The 18990-nt window shown below is 38.6% G+C and overlaps 1 protein-coding gene across 3 annotated transcripts; it reads right to left on the bottom strand.

The window, feature by feature from the left end:
* Nucleotides 1-964: 964 nt before the first annotated feature.
* CSTF1 (cleavage stimulation factor subunit 1) lies at nt 965-18784 on the bottom strand. 3 transcript variants are annotated; one of them, XM_058178085.1, is made up of 9 exons: nt 18575-18784; nt 18106-18193; nt 17572-17696; nt 15403-15627; nt 9884-10079; nt 8002-8279; nt 6193-6390; nt 5168-5558; nt 965-1645 (listed from the first exon to the last, which is right to left on the bottom strand). In XM_058178085.1, the coding sequence occupies exons 3-9, from the start codon at nt 17689-17691 to the stop codon at nt 1386-1388; spliced, it is 1668 nt and encodes a 555-aa protein (XP_058034068.1). In that variant the 5' UTR covers nt 17692-17696; nt 18106-18193; nt 18575-18784; the 3' UTR covers nt 965-1385. The 3 variants fall into 3 exon arrangements, with proteins under 3 accessions (XP_058034068.1, XP_058034067.1, XP_058034066.1); XM_058178084.1 differs by having other exon boundaries at nt 17572-18193; XM_058178083.1 differs by lacking the exon at nt 18106-18193 and having other exon boundaries at nt 18575-18602.
* Nucleotides 18785-18990: the final 206 nt, after the last annotated feature.

Below are 18990 nucleotides of genomic sequence, written 5' to 3'. Positions count from 1 at the left end.
ATCCTAGTTTACTCAACAATTTCCCTGGTTTTCCTGAAATGATGGAATACAAATTTACCATACATTTGTACAGCCCACTAAGGTAAAATAGGTCTGGTTTGCGGTTCAGATGTCATGAAACACAACCATTTTGAGGGTAGACAACCAGGTTCTTCAACTCCCCTTAGAACTAGCCAGCAGTCATTAAGATGCGACAGTTCTAACCCCAAGTGTGAGAATTGTAACCCCTACTATCCAGTCCCTTCCTCTTTTTAAATTGTTTACACAACATTCAACGGGTTTACTTCCTGTTAGAAATAAACTCTATTTTAGTGCTTCTCAGGAATAAAATTTCTTTTGTCAAGACAGTTTTAAAAGCAAGACTTTGGGAAGTTGAAATGAGTATTGGTGGAGTTTCACTGCCCATTTTCAAATTTGCTGTTTTGCACTAAGCCAATAACTATAATTTAGCACCTTGGGGGAATTTAGCCACTGTGGTTTGTAAAATGTGTTTATTGTTGAAATCTAACTAACTGCAGCTTACTAAGCTATATCCTAGGGTGTTATTGAGCAAAATTTCATCCCATACAAACAAATATTATTTCTCAATGGATATGAAGAAAATGCCTTGACTTAATGTTCCTATGTGAAAATCCACTGTCTGGAAAATAATTTATGTTGGCTGAATATTTAAGAGTATGCCTGAACAGCTTAACTGTAAGTGGAGATGAAGATGGACTTATTTGAATAGGTTTTTAATTATCTATATTGTTTTTCCTAGCATATCATTCATTTCAAGATTAAATTCCAATTTGCAGTTTGTCCATTATGTATAGTTTAGTGATGAAATTTCACCTTCAAACCAATCTTAGCTCAGAGAAGGACGTGCTTAAACAGAACTTCCTAGATGCATTTTGTAGTCATAACATGTGTTCCTTATTTGGGATTATGATGTAGAAACCGGAAATGGTTAATTCTGAGAAAACAAAGGCACACTGCTGTAAGAATTAGTTTTAATAAGAGAACTGTAGGCTAGCAGATGTAAATCATCTAAAGAATAACAAAACATTAAAGCATAGTATAAAATTACAAACCAGGACTAGGCAATTAAATGTATATACAAAGAAATAAAGATTATTAAATTTGTTAAAAACACAAAAACAAAAGACCAACTTTAAGTAGTAAAAATGGGCAGACTTGTACATTTAAGGAAAAAATTAAGCTTATGGGTTCTTTTTTTAAAAAAATATATAAGACCACAACTTTAAAAATACCCTTCAGGTAGGGCTTGTTTCTTTCTTACAGATGATTCATTTTCAAACTTCTGAAATAAATCATAATAAAAACAGACTTATCTGTAAAAGAAAATGGGATAAAATTTGAGCAAGCATTTCAGAACTGCTATTTTAATCTGTGGTTGATCTTCGGTACCAGAATCGAGCTCTGTAGTCATCACTGCAGGTCATGAAGCCAGGATTTGTAGGCGAATGGACAATGCAGCGAACAATGCTATTATGCCCCAAGGAAAGGAGGTTTCTTCGCTCCGCCGTTCGGGAATCCCAGCAGCAAAGGCTAATGGTCCTTTCATCTGGAAGGAGCACATAGTCTTCGGTATGATTAAAAACAGCCTGTGTCCTATGAACCTGGCGTCCACTCAGGCCAGCTCCTGCAGGTTTAACAGCATATTGTATGCAATTAATTATATGGTGTTCACATATGCCAGTGATGGCTAACCTTTTGGTTGTCGTGTGCCTAAAGCCTGCGCACACCCTCATACCTATAACGCAATGCACACATGCATGTGCGATCCCCCGTGCTCCCCCCGCCCTCAGCGCATGTGTACACAACCCCTCCGGTCTCCTCCCACGCCCAGTTTTGGCCTAGTAGGCCTCCCTGCAGCCTCCTGGGAGCAAAAATGGGCTGCGGGGGACCAAGCCCGATCCCACCATGCCCTGTTTTGAGCCTAGTAGGCCTCCCTGCACTTATAACTCATAAGCTAATGCGCATGCGACCCCCCACATGCCCCACCCCGTGTATATGCATGCATCTCCTGCATCTGCCTTTTCCTCCACACATGTGCGGCAGAGACCCAAAAATCAGCTGGCCGGCAGAAGGTGTGCGCATGCACGGTGGAGATGAGAGGGCTCTGTGTGCCACCTGTGGCACACGTGCCATAGGTTTGCCATTACAGACATATGCCATCCTTTGCCAAATGGATTCAATTTTTTTAAGTATTAAAGCCCAACAATAAGAATGTTGAATCTTCTAAAATAGGCAACAACATATTCATTAGTAAGGTCAGCAAGAATATTCACAGAAAAGAAAATCCTCAGTGTTTCCCATAGTCCAGACTAGTTCATATGGTTTGGGGTAGTGTATATGTACCTTCAAATTCATAGTACTTGGAAATAGGACATAATAATCCAGAAAGCAATGGTAAGCCGCTTATCTATTGCTGCCATGAAAACTACCTTGACATATCCATGAAGGCATCAGCAGTCAAGCTCAACTTAATCTTTCAAACCTTCTCCTGAGTGTAAAAGGATGTAAATTTCTTCTATTATAAACATTTATCACAAACAATGGAGAATTGCTATAATGCCAAATCAGCTGTTATTTCGAGAGTAGAATGAAACTCGGCCATTGGAGCTTAACTCCCAAAAGAATACAAGAGGAATATCTTTTTCACTTAGCTTTTGAAAAATAGCCAGAATTTGGGTTTTGCTTTTACTGATTAAGGAAATTGGTATTGTTAAGGGATATGCTATTTTTCATCTACACCTGATTTTTTACACCTGATTTTTAAAAGAGAAAAAAAAAACCTGGATTGCTATTTGTACAAAAAAACGAAACAAAAAATACCCCCTATGAAATCCATGAATATACAATATAAGATGTAAAAGAGAGCAGTATGTATTTCCCAAACTTACAGTATTGTAAGACATTCAAAAATATTAGCACCCTATCTATAGGGTAATTTTGCTGTAATTTTTCCCGTAGGATTCTTAATGCAATAGTTTAATATATAAATATTCAATTAAATTTCTAGTTTGTATCAGTAAAACGGTAAACTAACATGTAATTTTATCATTCATCTGTAATCCATGTTTAATTGTTTGTAGTTATTATAATAAGGTATTAGCTGAATTAGAGCTAAGAGCAGGATTAGATTTAAATGAAGTACAGTTATGAAAAACGGAGAGACAACATACAAAGTAGATATAATTTTCAGTTTACTCAGTGTTCGACTTCATTAAAATGGATTATGGCATCAGTCCTCAAATTTCTACTGACAACTTTCAATATTTCAGAGAACTAAAAGAGCCAAAATATGCTTCTTAGAATGTAAACACTATGTTGCACATATAAGAGCTTAGATGGCTTTACAAGTCTAAATAAAAATAATCACTATATATGGAACTTATAGATTTTTAGACTATAATACATTAGATATATTATGCTCTAATTACTAATGCCTACAAATAAATTTTCTGAGTTGGGGGGCAGTGGTTTCCACTCAATTTATGCCAATGTGTACTGAGGTGGCCTTAGGCCCAATTTAGCCCTAGTGAGAGTGGGTTTAGAATGGGGTAATGTAGTGTTTGTTATGCATCTTGTGTTAGGCAGCTGGCTTGTCTGTTGTAATTGTAGCATGTGTAGTAAAGAAGGTTCTCCAGTTTTATTTCTTAAAAGAAGTATAGTAACACCCAACAATTCAGCAGGTCAAATCTTGGCTGCACCCTGCTGGCTTAATGTATTATAAAGTGAAATTTGAAATTAATCTTAGAAGATGAATCTGTTTAAATGACTTCTGATTATTCTTTTAGGAGTTTTACACTGTTTAAAATGAACCTACCCGGGATTTTTTCTTAAAAACATTTGCTCTCTAGGAAATAGCAATTCAGAAGTACAAAGTACATTACTGGCAGGTTTGCAAAGTATATATATGTGTGTGTGTGTGTGTGTGTGTGTGTGTGTGTGTATGTATATGTATATATGTGTATGTATATGTGTATGTATATATATGTATATATGTAGATCTTTGGTTATTCGGGTTTTCTCCCGCGTAAAATTGGAAGTGTCTTGGCGACGTTTCGACGAAGTCTCATTCGTCATCTTCAGGCTTCAGCTTCGTGCTTCTGGGAGCAATGGGAAGCACGAAGCTGAAGCCTGAAGATGACGAATGAGACTTCGTCAAACGTCACCAAGACACTTCCAAAACAAATATGTATATATCTATATATATGTATGTGTATGTGTAAGGTAAAGGTTCCCCTTGCACATATGTGCTAGTCGTTCGTGACTCTATGGGACGGTGCTCATCTCCGTTTCAAAGCCGAAGAGCCAGCGCTGTCCAAAGACGTCTCCGTGGTCATGTGGCCAGAATGACTCAATGCCAAAGGCGCACGGAACATTGTTACCTTCCCACCAAAGGTGGACCCTATTTTTCTACTTGCATTTTTTACGTGCTTTCAAACTGCTAGGTTGGCAGAAGCTGGGACAAGGAACGGGAGCTCATCCTGTTACGCGACGCTAGGGATTCAAACCGCGGGACTGCCGACCTTTTGATTGACAAGCTCAGCGTCTCTTACTCACTAAGCCACTGCGTCCCTTTCTGTAAATATGTATATATAAATAAATAAAATTTCCTAAGTAAACCAAAACTTAATTAGGAGATTAGGAGAAATTCAGAGTATAATTTACAAACCTGCCTGGAGTCAATATAAATCGTAAGAATACCAGCAACAAGGTTACAGTCATATAGTCATAACTGGGAGGAGATGGGTGATAGGAACAATAACACACACACACACACACACACACACACACACACGTATATGCATTAACTCATACAACTATAGAACAGGGAAAAATGTTTGACATTTACAAAATACTTTCTAGACTTTAGATTGTTCAGTTACTTAGGATAAACAAAGAAAAATTCAGTGCACTACTGAATTTTTCTTCTCAGGTAAAATATAATGTTCCAGATTCACAAAGTAACTTAATTTTACACTTATTGGGCAAGTGAAAAATTGTGATTACCTAACAAGGTTTGTATTGTGCATTGCTAAAATCCAGGTATATCCATGAATACATATTACTTAACGCAACTACTTACGGGATTCACTACGAAAGCCAAATCAGAGAAAGTCAGATTATACTGTTCAGATTAGTTTTCACCTACCTGTATATTTGACTAGTGTCCTTCCTGTTGATATCTCCCATAGTTTAGCCACAGAATCCTTTCCACTTGAAAGTATGTACTTGGAGTTCTTAGAGAAAATGGCGGAACAGACTTCAGCACCATCATGTGCCTTCTCAAAAGTGGTGATACAACGATTTGAAACTCCATCCCACAATTTGATGCATCCATCTTTGCTGCCTGTTACATACATGTTAGCACTTGCATTGTAATTAACTGAGCATATAGCATCTGTATGTTGATCTTGAGGATTGCAAGATACAAAGCACTGGAAAGTATTCACATCATAGAGCCGCAGGGTAGGATGCTGTGTCCCAACAAGTATGAAATCCCCAGAAGGATGGAAAGATATAGAGCGCAGCATTTCTGCTTCCTGTTTAATTGGAAATTCAACAATTAACATTAGAGTGCACTATCCTATAACTGTAACATATCTAAATATCAATGCTAATTGATTAACTATGCTAATAAATATATCAAATATAAAATGAATTCCTATCCAAAGAAGGACACTGTATTGATTGTGAACAAGTACAAGTACACATCTGATAGAGATTTGGGGGGGGGGGAATGGGGGGAAAGAATCTTATTTTTCTCCTTAAAAATGCATGACTATTTTAAAAAATATGTTTAAAGTTTTTTAAAAAGGGATATTGATTACAGAAGACACACATTTCCCACCAAGCAATTTGGAATAGTAATGATGAGCTTTCAATAGAAAAAAAAGTTTGAGAGAAAAACATTAACATAGTCTTTGACAACTGAATCATTGTTTTGTGCTCATCATTTTTCAATGTACCAAGTATTAAAACAAACTACAGAAAAAGAACTTGTTATCATGCTTGACCCATAATTTAAGAACTAAAAAACTGTCTGGAAAACTATATCATCAAGTATCATTTAAATCCATATATCTAAAAATTATATTCAGTAACACCAGCAAGACAGACCTTTTCTAAGTTTCTTATGATGATATTTCTTAGAAATGTATGATTAGAGAACCTGACCTGAATATATTTGAAAGCTCTTTTGGCAGATGGTTTCGAGTAGTCAAACAATTTCAGAGTGTAGTCTCTGGATCCAGATGCAAGGATTTGTTCATTTGGATGAAAAGCTAAACAGGTGACCTCATCTACATGATCGTAAAGGGTTCTAATAACTGGGTGGTTCTCCATGTTCTGCTGAGCTGTTTCATTCATCATAACCTGTAAAAATTAAAAGTACAGCATTTAAATATAGTCTTTCAAATACCGTATTTTTTGGACTATAAAACATACTTATTTGTCTCCCAAAAGGGGGTGAAAATGTCTGTGCATCTTATAGACCGAATACTGCTGAAGCCCTGCCCACCTGCTGGCCGTTTTTTGGCCTCTGCACACCCCATTTTTGAGGCTTTTTTCTGCCCATTTTTGAGGCTGAAAAAAGCCCCGAAAACAGGCAGAAAAAAGGCTGGAAAAGGCTCGAAAAAGGTGTGGAGGCCAAAAACTTCTTTTTGTTGTTTTCCTCTTCTTCTTCTTCTTTTTTATTTGAATTTATATCCCGCCCTTCTCCAAAGACTCAGGGCGGCTTACACTGTGCAAGGCAATAGTCTCATCCTATTTGTATATTTATATACAAAGTCAACTTATTGCCCCCCCAACAATCTGGGTCCTCATTTTACCTACCTTATAAAGGATGGAAGGCTGGGCCTGGTGGGACTCGAGCCTGCAGTAATTGTAATTGCAGGCAGCTGTGTGTTAATAACAGGCTGCATTAGCCTGGTGAGCCACTTCCCAGCCCTTCTAAATTTAGGTGTGTCTTATAGTCCAAAAAATATGGTATATAAAATAAAATGCACGTAAATATACAACTAATTTCCTTTGCAGAGAGTTTAAAGAACAAACAGCACCTTTTCACAACTGTTAGTTCTCTTTCATACAGAGCCTAACAATTATTTAAAGTTAGTTGATGCAAAGCTGTTATAAGAAAAGAAATGGAAACACACATTTAAACTTTCACATGGCAGATTGTGGCCATGTGAGCATTTTTCAAAATCTTGGCAGCCCACCTATTACCATGTACAAATGATTTATATGATAAATAATATAAAATATGATTATTTCATGTATTCAGAAATCTAATTGTCTAAAATGCATTGCAATAATATACATTTTCCCCGAAAAATTAATTTTTGGGGAATTATTCCCAGAGCATAAGCTATATTTATCAAATTAATCATGACACATTCATTCAGCCTTTTTGAAAGTGTTATTGAGGCATTTTACTATTGCCTTCTTCCAGAGTATCTTTCAATTTTCCAATCAAGCCAACAGTCCCAGAATTCCCAGATCTAAATACCATTGTGGCCAATTCTGCCTAGATTCTGAAATCAGCCAAAAGCTATTAGATGCTATCATTTGGGTAAGCAAAACTGGATTGCAATAAGGTGAAAGGAACAAGGGAATGGATAGGGAAAAATAAGAAATAAAGCTGTTAAGAAATTACCAAAAAGATTAAAATTCGGAAAGTGAACAACAGAGGTGAGCTCAATCTTTCCCACGTCCCCAGCAAAAGTGAATCTCCAAAGACAATCCACAACCACATCTGCAATTATTTGTATCTTGTACAATAGTGTTTATATAAGCTTATAGACTTTCACTGAAATCTAAGGAAAATATGTATTTTTAAATTAAATAACCAGAGCCTGAATTCTGAAGGTCACCGAAGAGTCTCTCCATGTAGAATTCAATATCTCTTTTGTATCTCTTTATGAAAACAGCAGATGATCAAAAAAGACCTGAAGCAACAAGATAGATTCATACTATTTCAATATTTACCTCAATGGGCATAGCACTTTTTGCTAACATTCTTTCAGTATCAAGTATTTTTATTGATGCATCAGCTGATCCTGTAGCAATTAACTGTCCATCTCTGCTGTATGTCGCTACACGACATGGTCCTTTGTGAGATGTGACATAACATGTCTCATATTCAGATGCTTCTGGGGACATAGTCTGTACATCTGCATCAAACTCCAAGTCAATTCCTGTTCCAGGAGCTACTGTATCAGAGCGTCCAATTGCATACTGCACTGCACTATCGTCATTTTCCATTCCTGGAGGAGAGAACGCACCAAACTTTATTTTTAAAAAAATATAAACCGAAGTTGATTCAATAATGTACCATGTGGCTGTACAAGAAGCAAATATCAAAATAACTATAGATTACAAATTACAGGAAGCTTATTTAGAACAGAATAAGAAATAGAAATAAATAGAAATAGAATAAAATAGAATAAAACAGAACAGAACAGAACAGAATTCTGTATTGGCCAAGTGTGATTGGACACACAAGGAATTTGTCTTTGGTGCATATGCTCTCAGTGTACATAAAGAAAAGATAAAATGTATTTGTCAAGAATCGTAAGATGCAACACTTAGTGATAGTCATAGGATACTAATAAGCAATCAAATCATACTAGGAAGCAATAAAAACAATATAAATTATAAAGATACAAGCAACATGGATATAGCCATAACTGGGAAGAAGATAGGTACTAGTAAGGATGAGAAGAAGAATAGTAGTACAGTCTTAGTAGTTAACTCGACAGTGTGGTGGGAATTAGTTACTTAGCAGAGTGATGGCATTCGGGGAAAAACTGTCGTTCTATCGTTGTTTTGGTGTGCAATGCCCAATAGTGTTATTTTGAGGGTAGAAGTTGAAACAATTTATGTCCAGAATGTGAGGGGTCTGTAGATATTTTCACAGCCCTCTTTTTGACTCATGAAATATATAGTAAGTATAAAGTTAATACAGAGAATTTTAATATCTATAGACAAGCTGAATAGAGAATGCTTATGAAATAAAAATGATTTGTCTCCTAGCATTGATTTTATTCAAACATAAAGCTAAGTCTTGCTTTAGAATATATGAGCACAATGTGCTTTATGCGCCCTATCCTTTCCCACCAGTCAATTACTTTCTTCTCTTATTGTGCAAATCATGGTACGTCATTCATTTCCACGCAAATCAAAATTTTAAACCTATAAAAGAGAATGTCTGGGAATGTGCAAAACAGTAGGAAAAAGGAAGGTAAAGGAGAGACCTTTACAGTGATGTCAATGTGTAGTTTGATAGTACAGCTAGACCATTTAAAGTCAGAAGGCTAGAAACACCTCAGAAAAAGTTCTAAAAGCCAATTAGAATTACACCGTTACTGGACAATTGATTGGAATATTGCTCAACATTATTTTAGAAGGCAGAACCAAACTTGCTTCAGTCTGGTGCTCTGCCAATCTCTTGCTTAAATTAATGGTGGGCTTTAGGATTCCTGGCTGCTGTGAGTTTTAACTTTTTGCATTGCTTTTGTTTTGTGTTTTATTGTGAGCTGCCCAGAATCACGAGATGGTAGTTCAATCAGTCAGTCAATCAATCAAATAAGCAAGCTAGGTGTGCAGAGATCTAGATTCATATGAATTCGAAGTGTGTATATATATAACCATTGGGAAGTATCTTAAGCAACTGCAACTTTTCCTGTCACCTACAGCTGAATTACATTTTGCTCTTTGACTCCGAATCTCTGCACAGCCATATTTAATTAATGGTATGTGGGTGCGGTCATATTAAAATAATGGCTTTCAGTGTGGAAATCACTATAACCAAATTTATAACTAAATTGATATTACTGTAACATTTTTGTTTGCTGATGTTTCAACTTACCTAGTTTAATAAGATGCAACAGTTGTTCAGAGGGTGCACAGACAGACTGTGGCTTTACTTCATTTATCAGACCATTAGCAATATTGATATATCCATCATATAACAGCTGACTAATAATAAGCCTGTAAAGTTGTTGCCGGTCTTTAAGGCTTACTTTTGGTCTATACATTGTGAACAGGGGTTGCCTTCCAGGTATCTAGAACAAAAATAAAATGATTTACATGTGTGACAAAATGAAAGAAAGAACAATCATGTATCTACTTTTCTGTTTTTCAGGGAAAAAAATAAATCCCCAAATGGGATAATAAAGTACTGGTAAAAATGAACTAGGTGACAAAAAGAACCATAATGTCAGAAATATGAATAAGTACAAAATAGATGGGTAGTGATAGAATATTAGAAAGGAATAGGAAAGATTGATTTTTCTATTCAGAGTGAAGTCAAGACTGCAGCCATGGAGAAACCTTTCCCCCTCTTTTTTTCCACACATCAGGTACTGAAGACAAGACAGATTTCCATAAATCAGGGATTCCAAGCAAGGCTGGCTGAGGAATTCTGGGAGTTGAAGTCCACAAGTCTTAAAGCTGCCAAGTTTGGACACCCCTACCATAAATGATTCAATCAGGGGATCTTACTTACTGTAGGAAATGCACTAGGCCTTTAGACCAGGGGTCTCCAAACTCGGCAATTTTAAGACTTGTGGACTTCAACTCCCAGAGTTCCTCAGCCAGCAAAGCTGGCTGCGGAACTCTGGGAGTTGAAGTTCACAAGTCTTAAAGTTGCCGAGGTTGGAGACCCCTGCTTTAGACAACCTTACCTGCAAGCTATTTGCACTCAAATCTAATAATAAACTGATATTTGTTTTTTTCTTTAATTGGACACAGTGGCAAGAAAAAGATGCTTGGATATAAGAATTATATTAATAAGAATTCTTTAAGAAGAATTTACATAGTAAAAACTATCTACCACCAGCTAATTTAGAATATTTAGAAACCTCTTTGACAATTAAATAAAGAAAAAGAATAGAGAAGGAATTATTTGTAAAACACACAGTTAATGTCCCAAAGGTGCTTTTTTTTTCTTCAAGAGGTAATTGGACTTTCTGGTTTTTCTTTGAAGACATTTCACTTCTCATCCAAGAAGCTTCTTCAGCTCCAACTGGATGGTGGGGAATGGAAGGATTTATACTCCTTGCAGACAACTGGTCATTTGCATTCTTTTAGCAGGATGTTGAGTCACTTTGAGATTTATCTGTGCATCAAAGTCACCTGAGTGATGCAAGTGAGGACCCAGATTGTTGGGGGCAATGTTGACTTTGTATATAAATATACAAATAGGATGACGACTATTGCTTAACATAGTGTAAGCCGCCCTGAGTCTTCGGAGAAGGGCGGGATATAAATGCAAATAAAAAAAAAAGTTGGTGTGGAACCTTCTTGGAACTGTTGAAAGGACTGTTTGGTAGATTGGAGATAGATGATGTTGTATCCCTTCTCCTCTGTTGAGAGAGGGCTGTTCAATTTTGACGTAGACGGCCTCTTTAACCCCCTTTCAATCCAGCGATCCTCTCTGTCCAAAATATGGACTTCGTTGTCTTCAAAAGAGTGGTCTGTGTCTTTTAAATGCTGATGGGCTACTGAATCTAGTCCTGATGCGTTTGTTCTCCTATATTGTGCCATGCGTTTATGAAGTGGTTGTTTCGTTTCCGCAATGTACAGATCTGCACATGGCTCACTGCATTGTACTGCATATACCACGTTGCTCAGTTTCTGTCCAAGTGTTTTATCTTTGGGATGGACAGGCTTCTGCCTTAGTGTATTCTTGGGTTTGAAGTGTGAATGTATATTATGTTAGGTGAAGATCCTCCTGAGTTTTTCCGATGTATATGCAATGTATGGAATGACAACGTTGCTTTGTTTATTGTTCTTGTTGTTGTCTTTTACAGAGAAGCTCCTGTAGGGTCTTTTTTGAGATTTGATGAAGGTCCACTTGGGATAGCCACATGTTCTGTGGGCTTCCTTGATGTGTTTATGTCCTTTTTCTTTCCCATCTTTGCCCATCTAGGCAGGCTTTCAGCTCGGTGATGTAAGGTTCTGATGACTCCCATTTTGTGTTCCAGTGGGTGGTGGGAATCAAAATGTATATATTGATCTGTGTGAGTGAGTTTTCTGTAAACTTCAATGTTAAGTTTTCTGTCTTCCTTAATGTGTACTGCACAGTCCAGGAAGGATAGACTATTTTCCTTAACATCTTCCCATGTGAATTTGATGTTATTTGTCCACAGAGTTGATATGTTTGGTAAATGCTTCCATTTCCTGTGTTTTGATCCTGACCCAAGTATGTCCACATAACTACACCAGTGAGTGGGTGGAATTCTTGTGAAGGAGTCTAGGGCTTTGGTTTCTACCTCTTCTATGTAGAGGTTGGCTACAATGGAGGACACCGGTGAATCCATGGCTCAGCCATGTTTTTGTCTGTAGAAACCTTCATTGTATTTAAAATAAGTAGTGGTCAAGCAAAGGTCCAGCATGGCACATACATGTTCTGGGCTGAGGTTGATGCTATCACCTATTTATTAGCTCCTCTAGTTGGCAACCCAACCCACCCATCACATCAACAATTCACAAGATTTCGCCAGCAAGGTTTGGAAATTAAAACTGGATCTGGATAAGACCATGGTTTCCTATGATGTGACTTCTCTCTTCACCTTCATTCCAACTACCGAAGCTGTCATGGTAGTGGAAAAAAATGTGTCTACAACACAGAACTCTGCTGGACCACTGCTTGCCCACTACCAATTTTAAATACAATGAAGAAACTGAGCAATGTGGTATATGCGGTACAATGCAATAAGCCATGTGCAGCTTGTACATTAGAGAAACGAAACAACCACTTCATAAATGCATGGTACAATATGGGAGAACAAATGCATCAGGACTAGATTCAACAGCCCATCTGCATTTAAAAGACACAGGCCACTCTTTTGAAGACAACGAAGTCCATATTTTGGACAGAGAGGATCTCTGGTTTGAAAGAGGGTTGTTAAAGAGGCCATCTATGTCAAAATTGAACAGCCTTCTCTCAACAGAGGGGGAGGGATACAACATCATATTTCTCCAATCTACCAAACAGTCCTTTCATCAGTTCCAAGAAGGTTCCACACCAACTTGCATCACTCAGGTGATTTTGTTTCATAGATAAATCTCAAAGTAACTCAACATCCTGCTAAAAGAATGCAAATGACCAGCTGTCTGCAAGGAGTATAAATTCTTCCATTCCCCACCATCCAGTTGGAGCTGAAGAAGCTTCTTGGATGAGAAGTGAAACATCTTCAAAGAAAAAACCAGAAAGTCCAGTTGCCTCTTGGAAAAAAGCACCTTTGGGACATACTAGTTACTTCTTAAAATAACAATTGACCAAAAGAACCACAACAGCTATATGGAAAGTTCAGAGATGGAATGTCTCAGTTTACAGCTTGTTAGGCTAAACCATAGTTACTGAATTTGTGATTTAATTACTGTATTATTATAATACGCTAAATTTGTTTAGCTTTTTGGAGGGTTACTATGCTATGATAATCCAGACAGTGGATTGTTGTTAATTTTTGATTCAGTGTGCTGTGTGAACAGTCAATAGGGTTAAATCTATAATCAATGTTTAATAAACTATGGGGTTAGCATGTTGTGCAAATACATTTTATGGCAGCACTCACACAATCTTAATTTTTGTTGTGGAATTTTTGCCGAAGAAAGGAGCACAATGCAGAGGAGAAATTCCCAAACTTTATTCAACAATCGATCACTGGGTGCCTGATTTGCAAGAAAGAGGGACACCAAATAATAGAATGACACAGATTCTTATACATTTTGGGATTCAAAGGCGAGAAATCCATGCGATTTTATTGAGATGAATGTTTTTGAGGGAATGAGATACAACAGGTGTTAGGGAAAAAAGTTTTTCTACTGTAAAACAAAAGTCACACTTCTGTGACAAGTGGAATTTTGAGATAGTCAGGTGCTTATGCTTGATTATGAGATTATTATGATTATTAATGAACCTTTCTGGACAAATGAGAGCTTTCTTTTCAAATGCAAGGGAGGGAAACAGGAATAGCAGAGAGAAAGAGTTTGCAACAGGAGGGGAGGGGAAAGAAAGAAAAAATGGTGGCAGGGAAAGCCTGGAAAAGATCTTGCAACTTTATTATTTTTCTGTCACACTTTGTGCAACCTGCAAAAACAGCCACTATCATTACTTTATAATTTAACATGTTTTGTTAATCTGAGGAATTCAATTGTTTCAGAAAGTTAAGATTAGAACTGGACAAGCTTGGTCTGCTGTGCTAGTGCCTGAATACTGGTTGCACATATCCACACAGCAAAGGCACACAGTTCTCGTGAACTGTACAGGTAGTCCTCGACTTACGACCACAAATGAACCCAACATTTCTTTTATTAAGTGAGGCGTTTATTGAGTTTTGCCCCATTTTACAACCTTTCTTGCCACAGTTGTTAAGCGTTGATAAGTCAGTAACATGACTGTTAGAGTGAAACTGGCTTCCCCATTGATTAAGCTGTAGTGGCACAATGGTTAAAATGCAACTTTGCAGGCCAATCCTTCTGACTCCTGATTGCCGGCAGTTCGATTCCCACCAACTCAAGGTTGACTCAGCTTTCCATCCTTTTGAGGTCAGTAAAATGAGGACCCAGATTATTGAGGGGGTGGGGGCAATATGACGACTATGTAAACTGCTGGTAGAGAGGACTGTGAAGCGGTATGAAGCGGGCTATGAAGCGGGCTATTGCTATTTTGCTTGTCAAAAGGTTGTAAATGTGGTTCACATGACCTTAGGACACAGCAACCGTCATAAGTATGAGCCAGTTGCCAAGCATTTGAATTTTGATCACATGATCACGGGGATGTTACAAAGGTCGTAAGTGTGAAAAACGGTCATCGGTCACTTTTTTTTCCAGTGCCGTTGTAACTTTGAACAGTCACCGAGTGAATGAACTGTTGCAAGTCGAGGACTATCTGTTTAGCATAATCTATACCTGGGGGGGGGGTCACCAACCTTGGCCACTTTAAGCCTGGAGGACTTCAACTCCCAGAATTCCCCAGCCAGCTTTGCTGGCTGGAGCATTCTGCAAGTTGAAATCCTCCAGGCTTAAAGTGGCCAAGGTTGGAGACCCCTGATCTATACAACTGCCTATGGATTAAATCCTGGCCTAGATAAATAACATACGGCGAGGGTGGCTGGAATTCACTTTAGGCAGGATCGGAGATCTTTCGATCCAAATCTTTTCCCGTCTTTTGTTATTTTAGGATCTCCCAAACTACAAATCTCCCCGCACCCCCTCCTTCTCGGTCCCATCACGCTCCACCTCCTTCCCGAGCGACGGCTTTCACACCCACGGGGATAGGACCAGAGGCTTATCCGTCGTAGGGAAGGCACCACCTTCTCCCGCGTTCCACGTGCGAGAAAACGAATGGCTGACGCGGGAGCTCCCGGATCCGACACTTACGAGCCCGTCCTTCGTCCGCGATCGATCTCCGCTCAGAACGGCTGCCGGGCCCCCCACGGCGTCAAGGGGCGACTGGGCGGGCAGGTGAAGCGGAGCGGGCGGCGGCGGAGGCAGGGCGGGCAGCGGTTGTGGCGGCGGCGGCGGCGGTAGCAGCAGTCTGGCCCGAGGACCGCTCAGTCGAACAGGCTGCTGCATGGAGCCCCCGCACATCGATTGAAGCCGCGGCTGGAAGAAGGCAAAAGCAATCAATCCCCCCAACAAGAGCCAGAGATCGCTTTACGTAAACTACGCAGCGCTCCGATTCTTGAAATAAAAAGAGCCCGGTAGAACTTGGATTTTCTTAGCTGATACGGAGCCCGGGATCCAAGGCAAGAGAGCAAAGGACGAGGGCTTCCTAGTGGCCTGTCGAAAACGATACCTTCCCCTTTGCTCTGCCTTTTTTTTTTTTTTTAAGGGCAACTGGGCCCGTGAAAATGTGTTTTTAACCGGCAGAAATTTGACATTTCCGCATCGCTTCCTTGCGCCTGGAAAAACTCTGTAAATGTCTGTTCGAGCGACAAGATTTGACAAAAAAACAAAAACAAAAAATTGAGGAGCAGCATCCAAAAGAAAAAAAAAGTTGGATCCAGGATTTTTACCTGGATTCAGTTCAGTGCACATATGTTTCTGCAAAACACGAACAAGTTCAAAACTTTAGGCACCACCCACCGAGTCCAAATCGTCAAGGTTTGAGGTGGATTTCATATTTTAAAAAATAATGGTATGTGCATGGACAACCTGTCCCTAGCAAAAGGTTACGTCAAACAATTATAACCTTTTCAAGATTTTTAATTCAGGATTTAAGATTGAAATATATATCATAATACACTAAAATATGACATGCACCGTTGTTGTGCTAAGTGAGTTTGTATGCCAAAAACCAGAGTCATGTTGCTTGAACGGGGCAGCTACATAAATTATATAAATATCATTTTAAAGATTCTCAAGCCAATGACATGTATACACTGGAGTTTTATTTCCAGCAGGAATAAAGTGCCTGTCCAATACATCTGATAGGCACCAGCTTTGGACTGACTGTACTTTATGAAATCCTATGATTCGGTGTAATATTTATAATGTACAACGAAGGGTAAAGGGGAAGGAATAAATTCCATCCTCTTAAATAAGGGACTAATTTAAGGAAGAATTCCTTCTAAAAATTCTTACTCAGCAGCAGAATCCAATCAGTTTAATCTGATTTTGAGAGAAAAATGAAAACTTAGGTCTAGCTGCAAATCCCCAATTCTCTACCTACTTATTTCTGGAGGACTTATTTGTACCCTATGACTACCATTAAGTGTTTTAAGTGTTATACCTTGATGAAGGTATCTTTTCCTTTATGTACACTGAGAGCATATGCACCAGGACAAATTCCTTGTGTGTCCAATCACACTTGGCCAATAAAATCCCTATTCTATTCTATTCTATTCTATTCTATTCTATTCTATTCTATTCTATTCTATTCTATTCTATTCTTAAATGTAAATAAATTCAAGCAAGTCACTCCAGGGGTTTGCAATCTTGGGAAATTTCAGGGATGTGTATGGATTATGGTTTTATATTCATTATATGGCCTCTGTTACACAGCACACCTTTCAGTATAATTCGCTGAAAAAGAGAAGATCCTACCGTATTAGAAACATGACTTGTTTAAAGCTTTTCAAAGGTATCTTTAGAATAACAATAACGGAATATATGAGCCTTTGGTTTGATCATTGACCTTCTCTGTGGGTGACCCTTTTTATGCAACATTTCCCCTGAAGTACAGTTGGCCCCCACCCTGTTGGTTTTATGAAAAGTCCTAAAAATCATCGTTTTTCAGCAGACCTGGGCACCACACATGGAGACGGAGTGGATCAAATGGCTGATTTGATTGTGTTGTTGCTGCCATGGGAGCGGGATAGGGTTTTTTTTTAAAAAAATGGGCATTTATTATATAATGGATTTTTAGAATTGTGTAAGCTTCCTGGAGCTGCCTATGTGTGAATTGGGTAGCTATATAAATTTGTTTTAGAAATAAATCTAGCAGGCTTTTTCTTACATTCAATCTTCGGTATCTTATTTTATATTTATGGTATTTACACATCAGCATGCTCCATTACACTAATCCAAAAGAACAAGACTACTTACATCAGCTTCAAGAAATGGTAATCGCATTGGCCGCAGTTCACCAGTGGGTGAGCCCATGCCAGTCATGCTCCATGGAAGCTGCCGCCTATCACATGGCGGAGTGAGACGACGACTTGACATTCTTTCTGAGAGAATAATATATCACACAATATTCACACTTCTGAAATCTGTTCCTTACTGTCCTCATAATACATGAGCACATCAAATCTACAACTTTCACTATGTTGCCTTTACAGAGCATAAGGACCGGAGAATCTTTTCTCTCTTTTTTTGGTTAAGTTTGTGGGTATTACTTTTAGAAATTGTTTACAGTACAGTGAAAAACTGCTAACTTGATATGACAAGACAATGACAATATTCACTGAACTGGAGGTACTTGTTTTGGAACATCCAACGCAGTTCAATTTTCCCTCCTCTTTTTGCTTTCGGAGGGAAAGTTCCTCGGCAGCAAAGTGTCTCTTGCTTGACTCAGAAACTGTACAATCCAATTGTGTGTTACTGTTCAAATAAACAGGAAAAATTCTTCATGCATACCCTTCTTATTCCTTAACTTGTAAGGCTGGCCTTAACATTAGTGGCAAAAATTGCAGTCTTTTAAGCCCACCATCTCTTTGTATTGTTCCTGTTGAGGCATATAGAGGAAAAACACATTAGGATTATAAAATGCAGGACAATGACAAGCATCCTTTTTTTAAAAAAAATAAAAATAAAATTGCAGTGTGTTATAAAGTGTCACACTGCACCCTTCTGCCTTTATTCTTTCTGCATTTTGTGAAGATCACACATAGTTAGCACAAATGGCCTCTGACAATTGCAAAACTGGTGACTAATTCCAAAATAGACTTTCACTCATGCCTGATCTAATCCATCCATGGCTTGTTTGGCTCTCCTTGTGCCCATCTGTATTAAGTAACAACCTATTGTTAGCGAAGTTGCGGCATTACTGCCTATAATTAAAGCTCTGCACCAGACTATAGATATCAATCCATCATATACATCCAACCTGTCCTAATCATGGCTGTGTCAATGGCTGATATGTAACCCGCAGCACCAGCTCTCAAGGGTGTCCATTCATGTAAAGGAACGGCCTCATTCAAACTTTGCGGCAGGGGCTTTCGTCTAAAAGTGTGTCCGAGAGTGGGAAGATAACCAGCCTTCAGCCTCGGCTTGACTTGCTGCTACGGACGCGCCGCCGTTAGAAGCCGGCTGCCGTTGCTTGAGAAACTACGCAATTTGCGTTGAGGAAAAGCTAGGCCGAACGCCTCCCGGCGGCGCGATGACGGACAAACTCGCGCGCCTGTTTCAGTAATCAGCGCAGTGTACGCCTCTAACGTAAACATGCCCGATACGTTTACGCTCCTTCTCGCCCCGCCCTTTCTAAGCCGCTAAAGCGACATCGAGCTTGCTTGGAATGGGAAG

The sequence above is a fragment of the Ahaetulla prasina genome, chromosome 3 (genome assembly GCF_028640845.1).
Source record: "Ahaetulla prasina isolate Xishuangbanna chromosome 3, ASM2864084v1, whole genome shotgun sequence".
Taxonomy (NCBI): domain Eukaryota; kingdom Metazoa; phylum Chordata; class Lepidosauria; order Squamata; family Colubridae; genus Ahaetulla; species Ahaetulla prasina.
The sequence above is the reverse complement of the archived record's forward strand: the minus strand, read 5'-3'. Positions and strand labels throughout refer to the sequence as shown.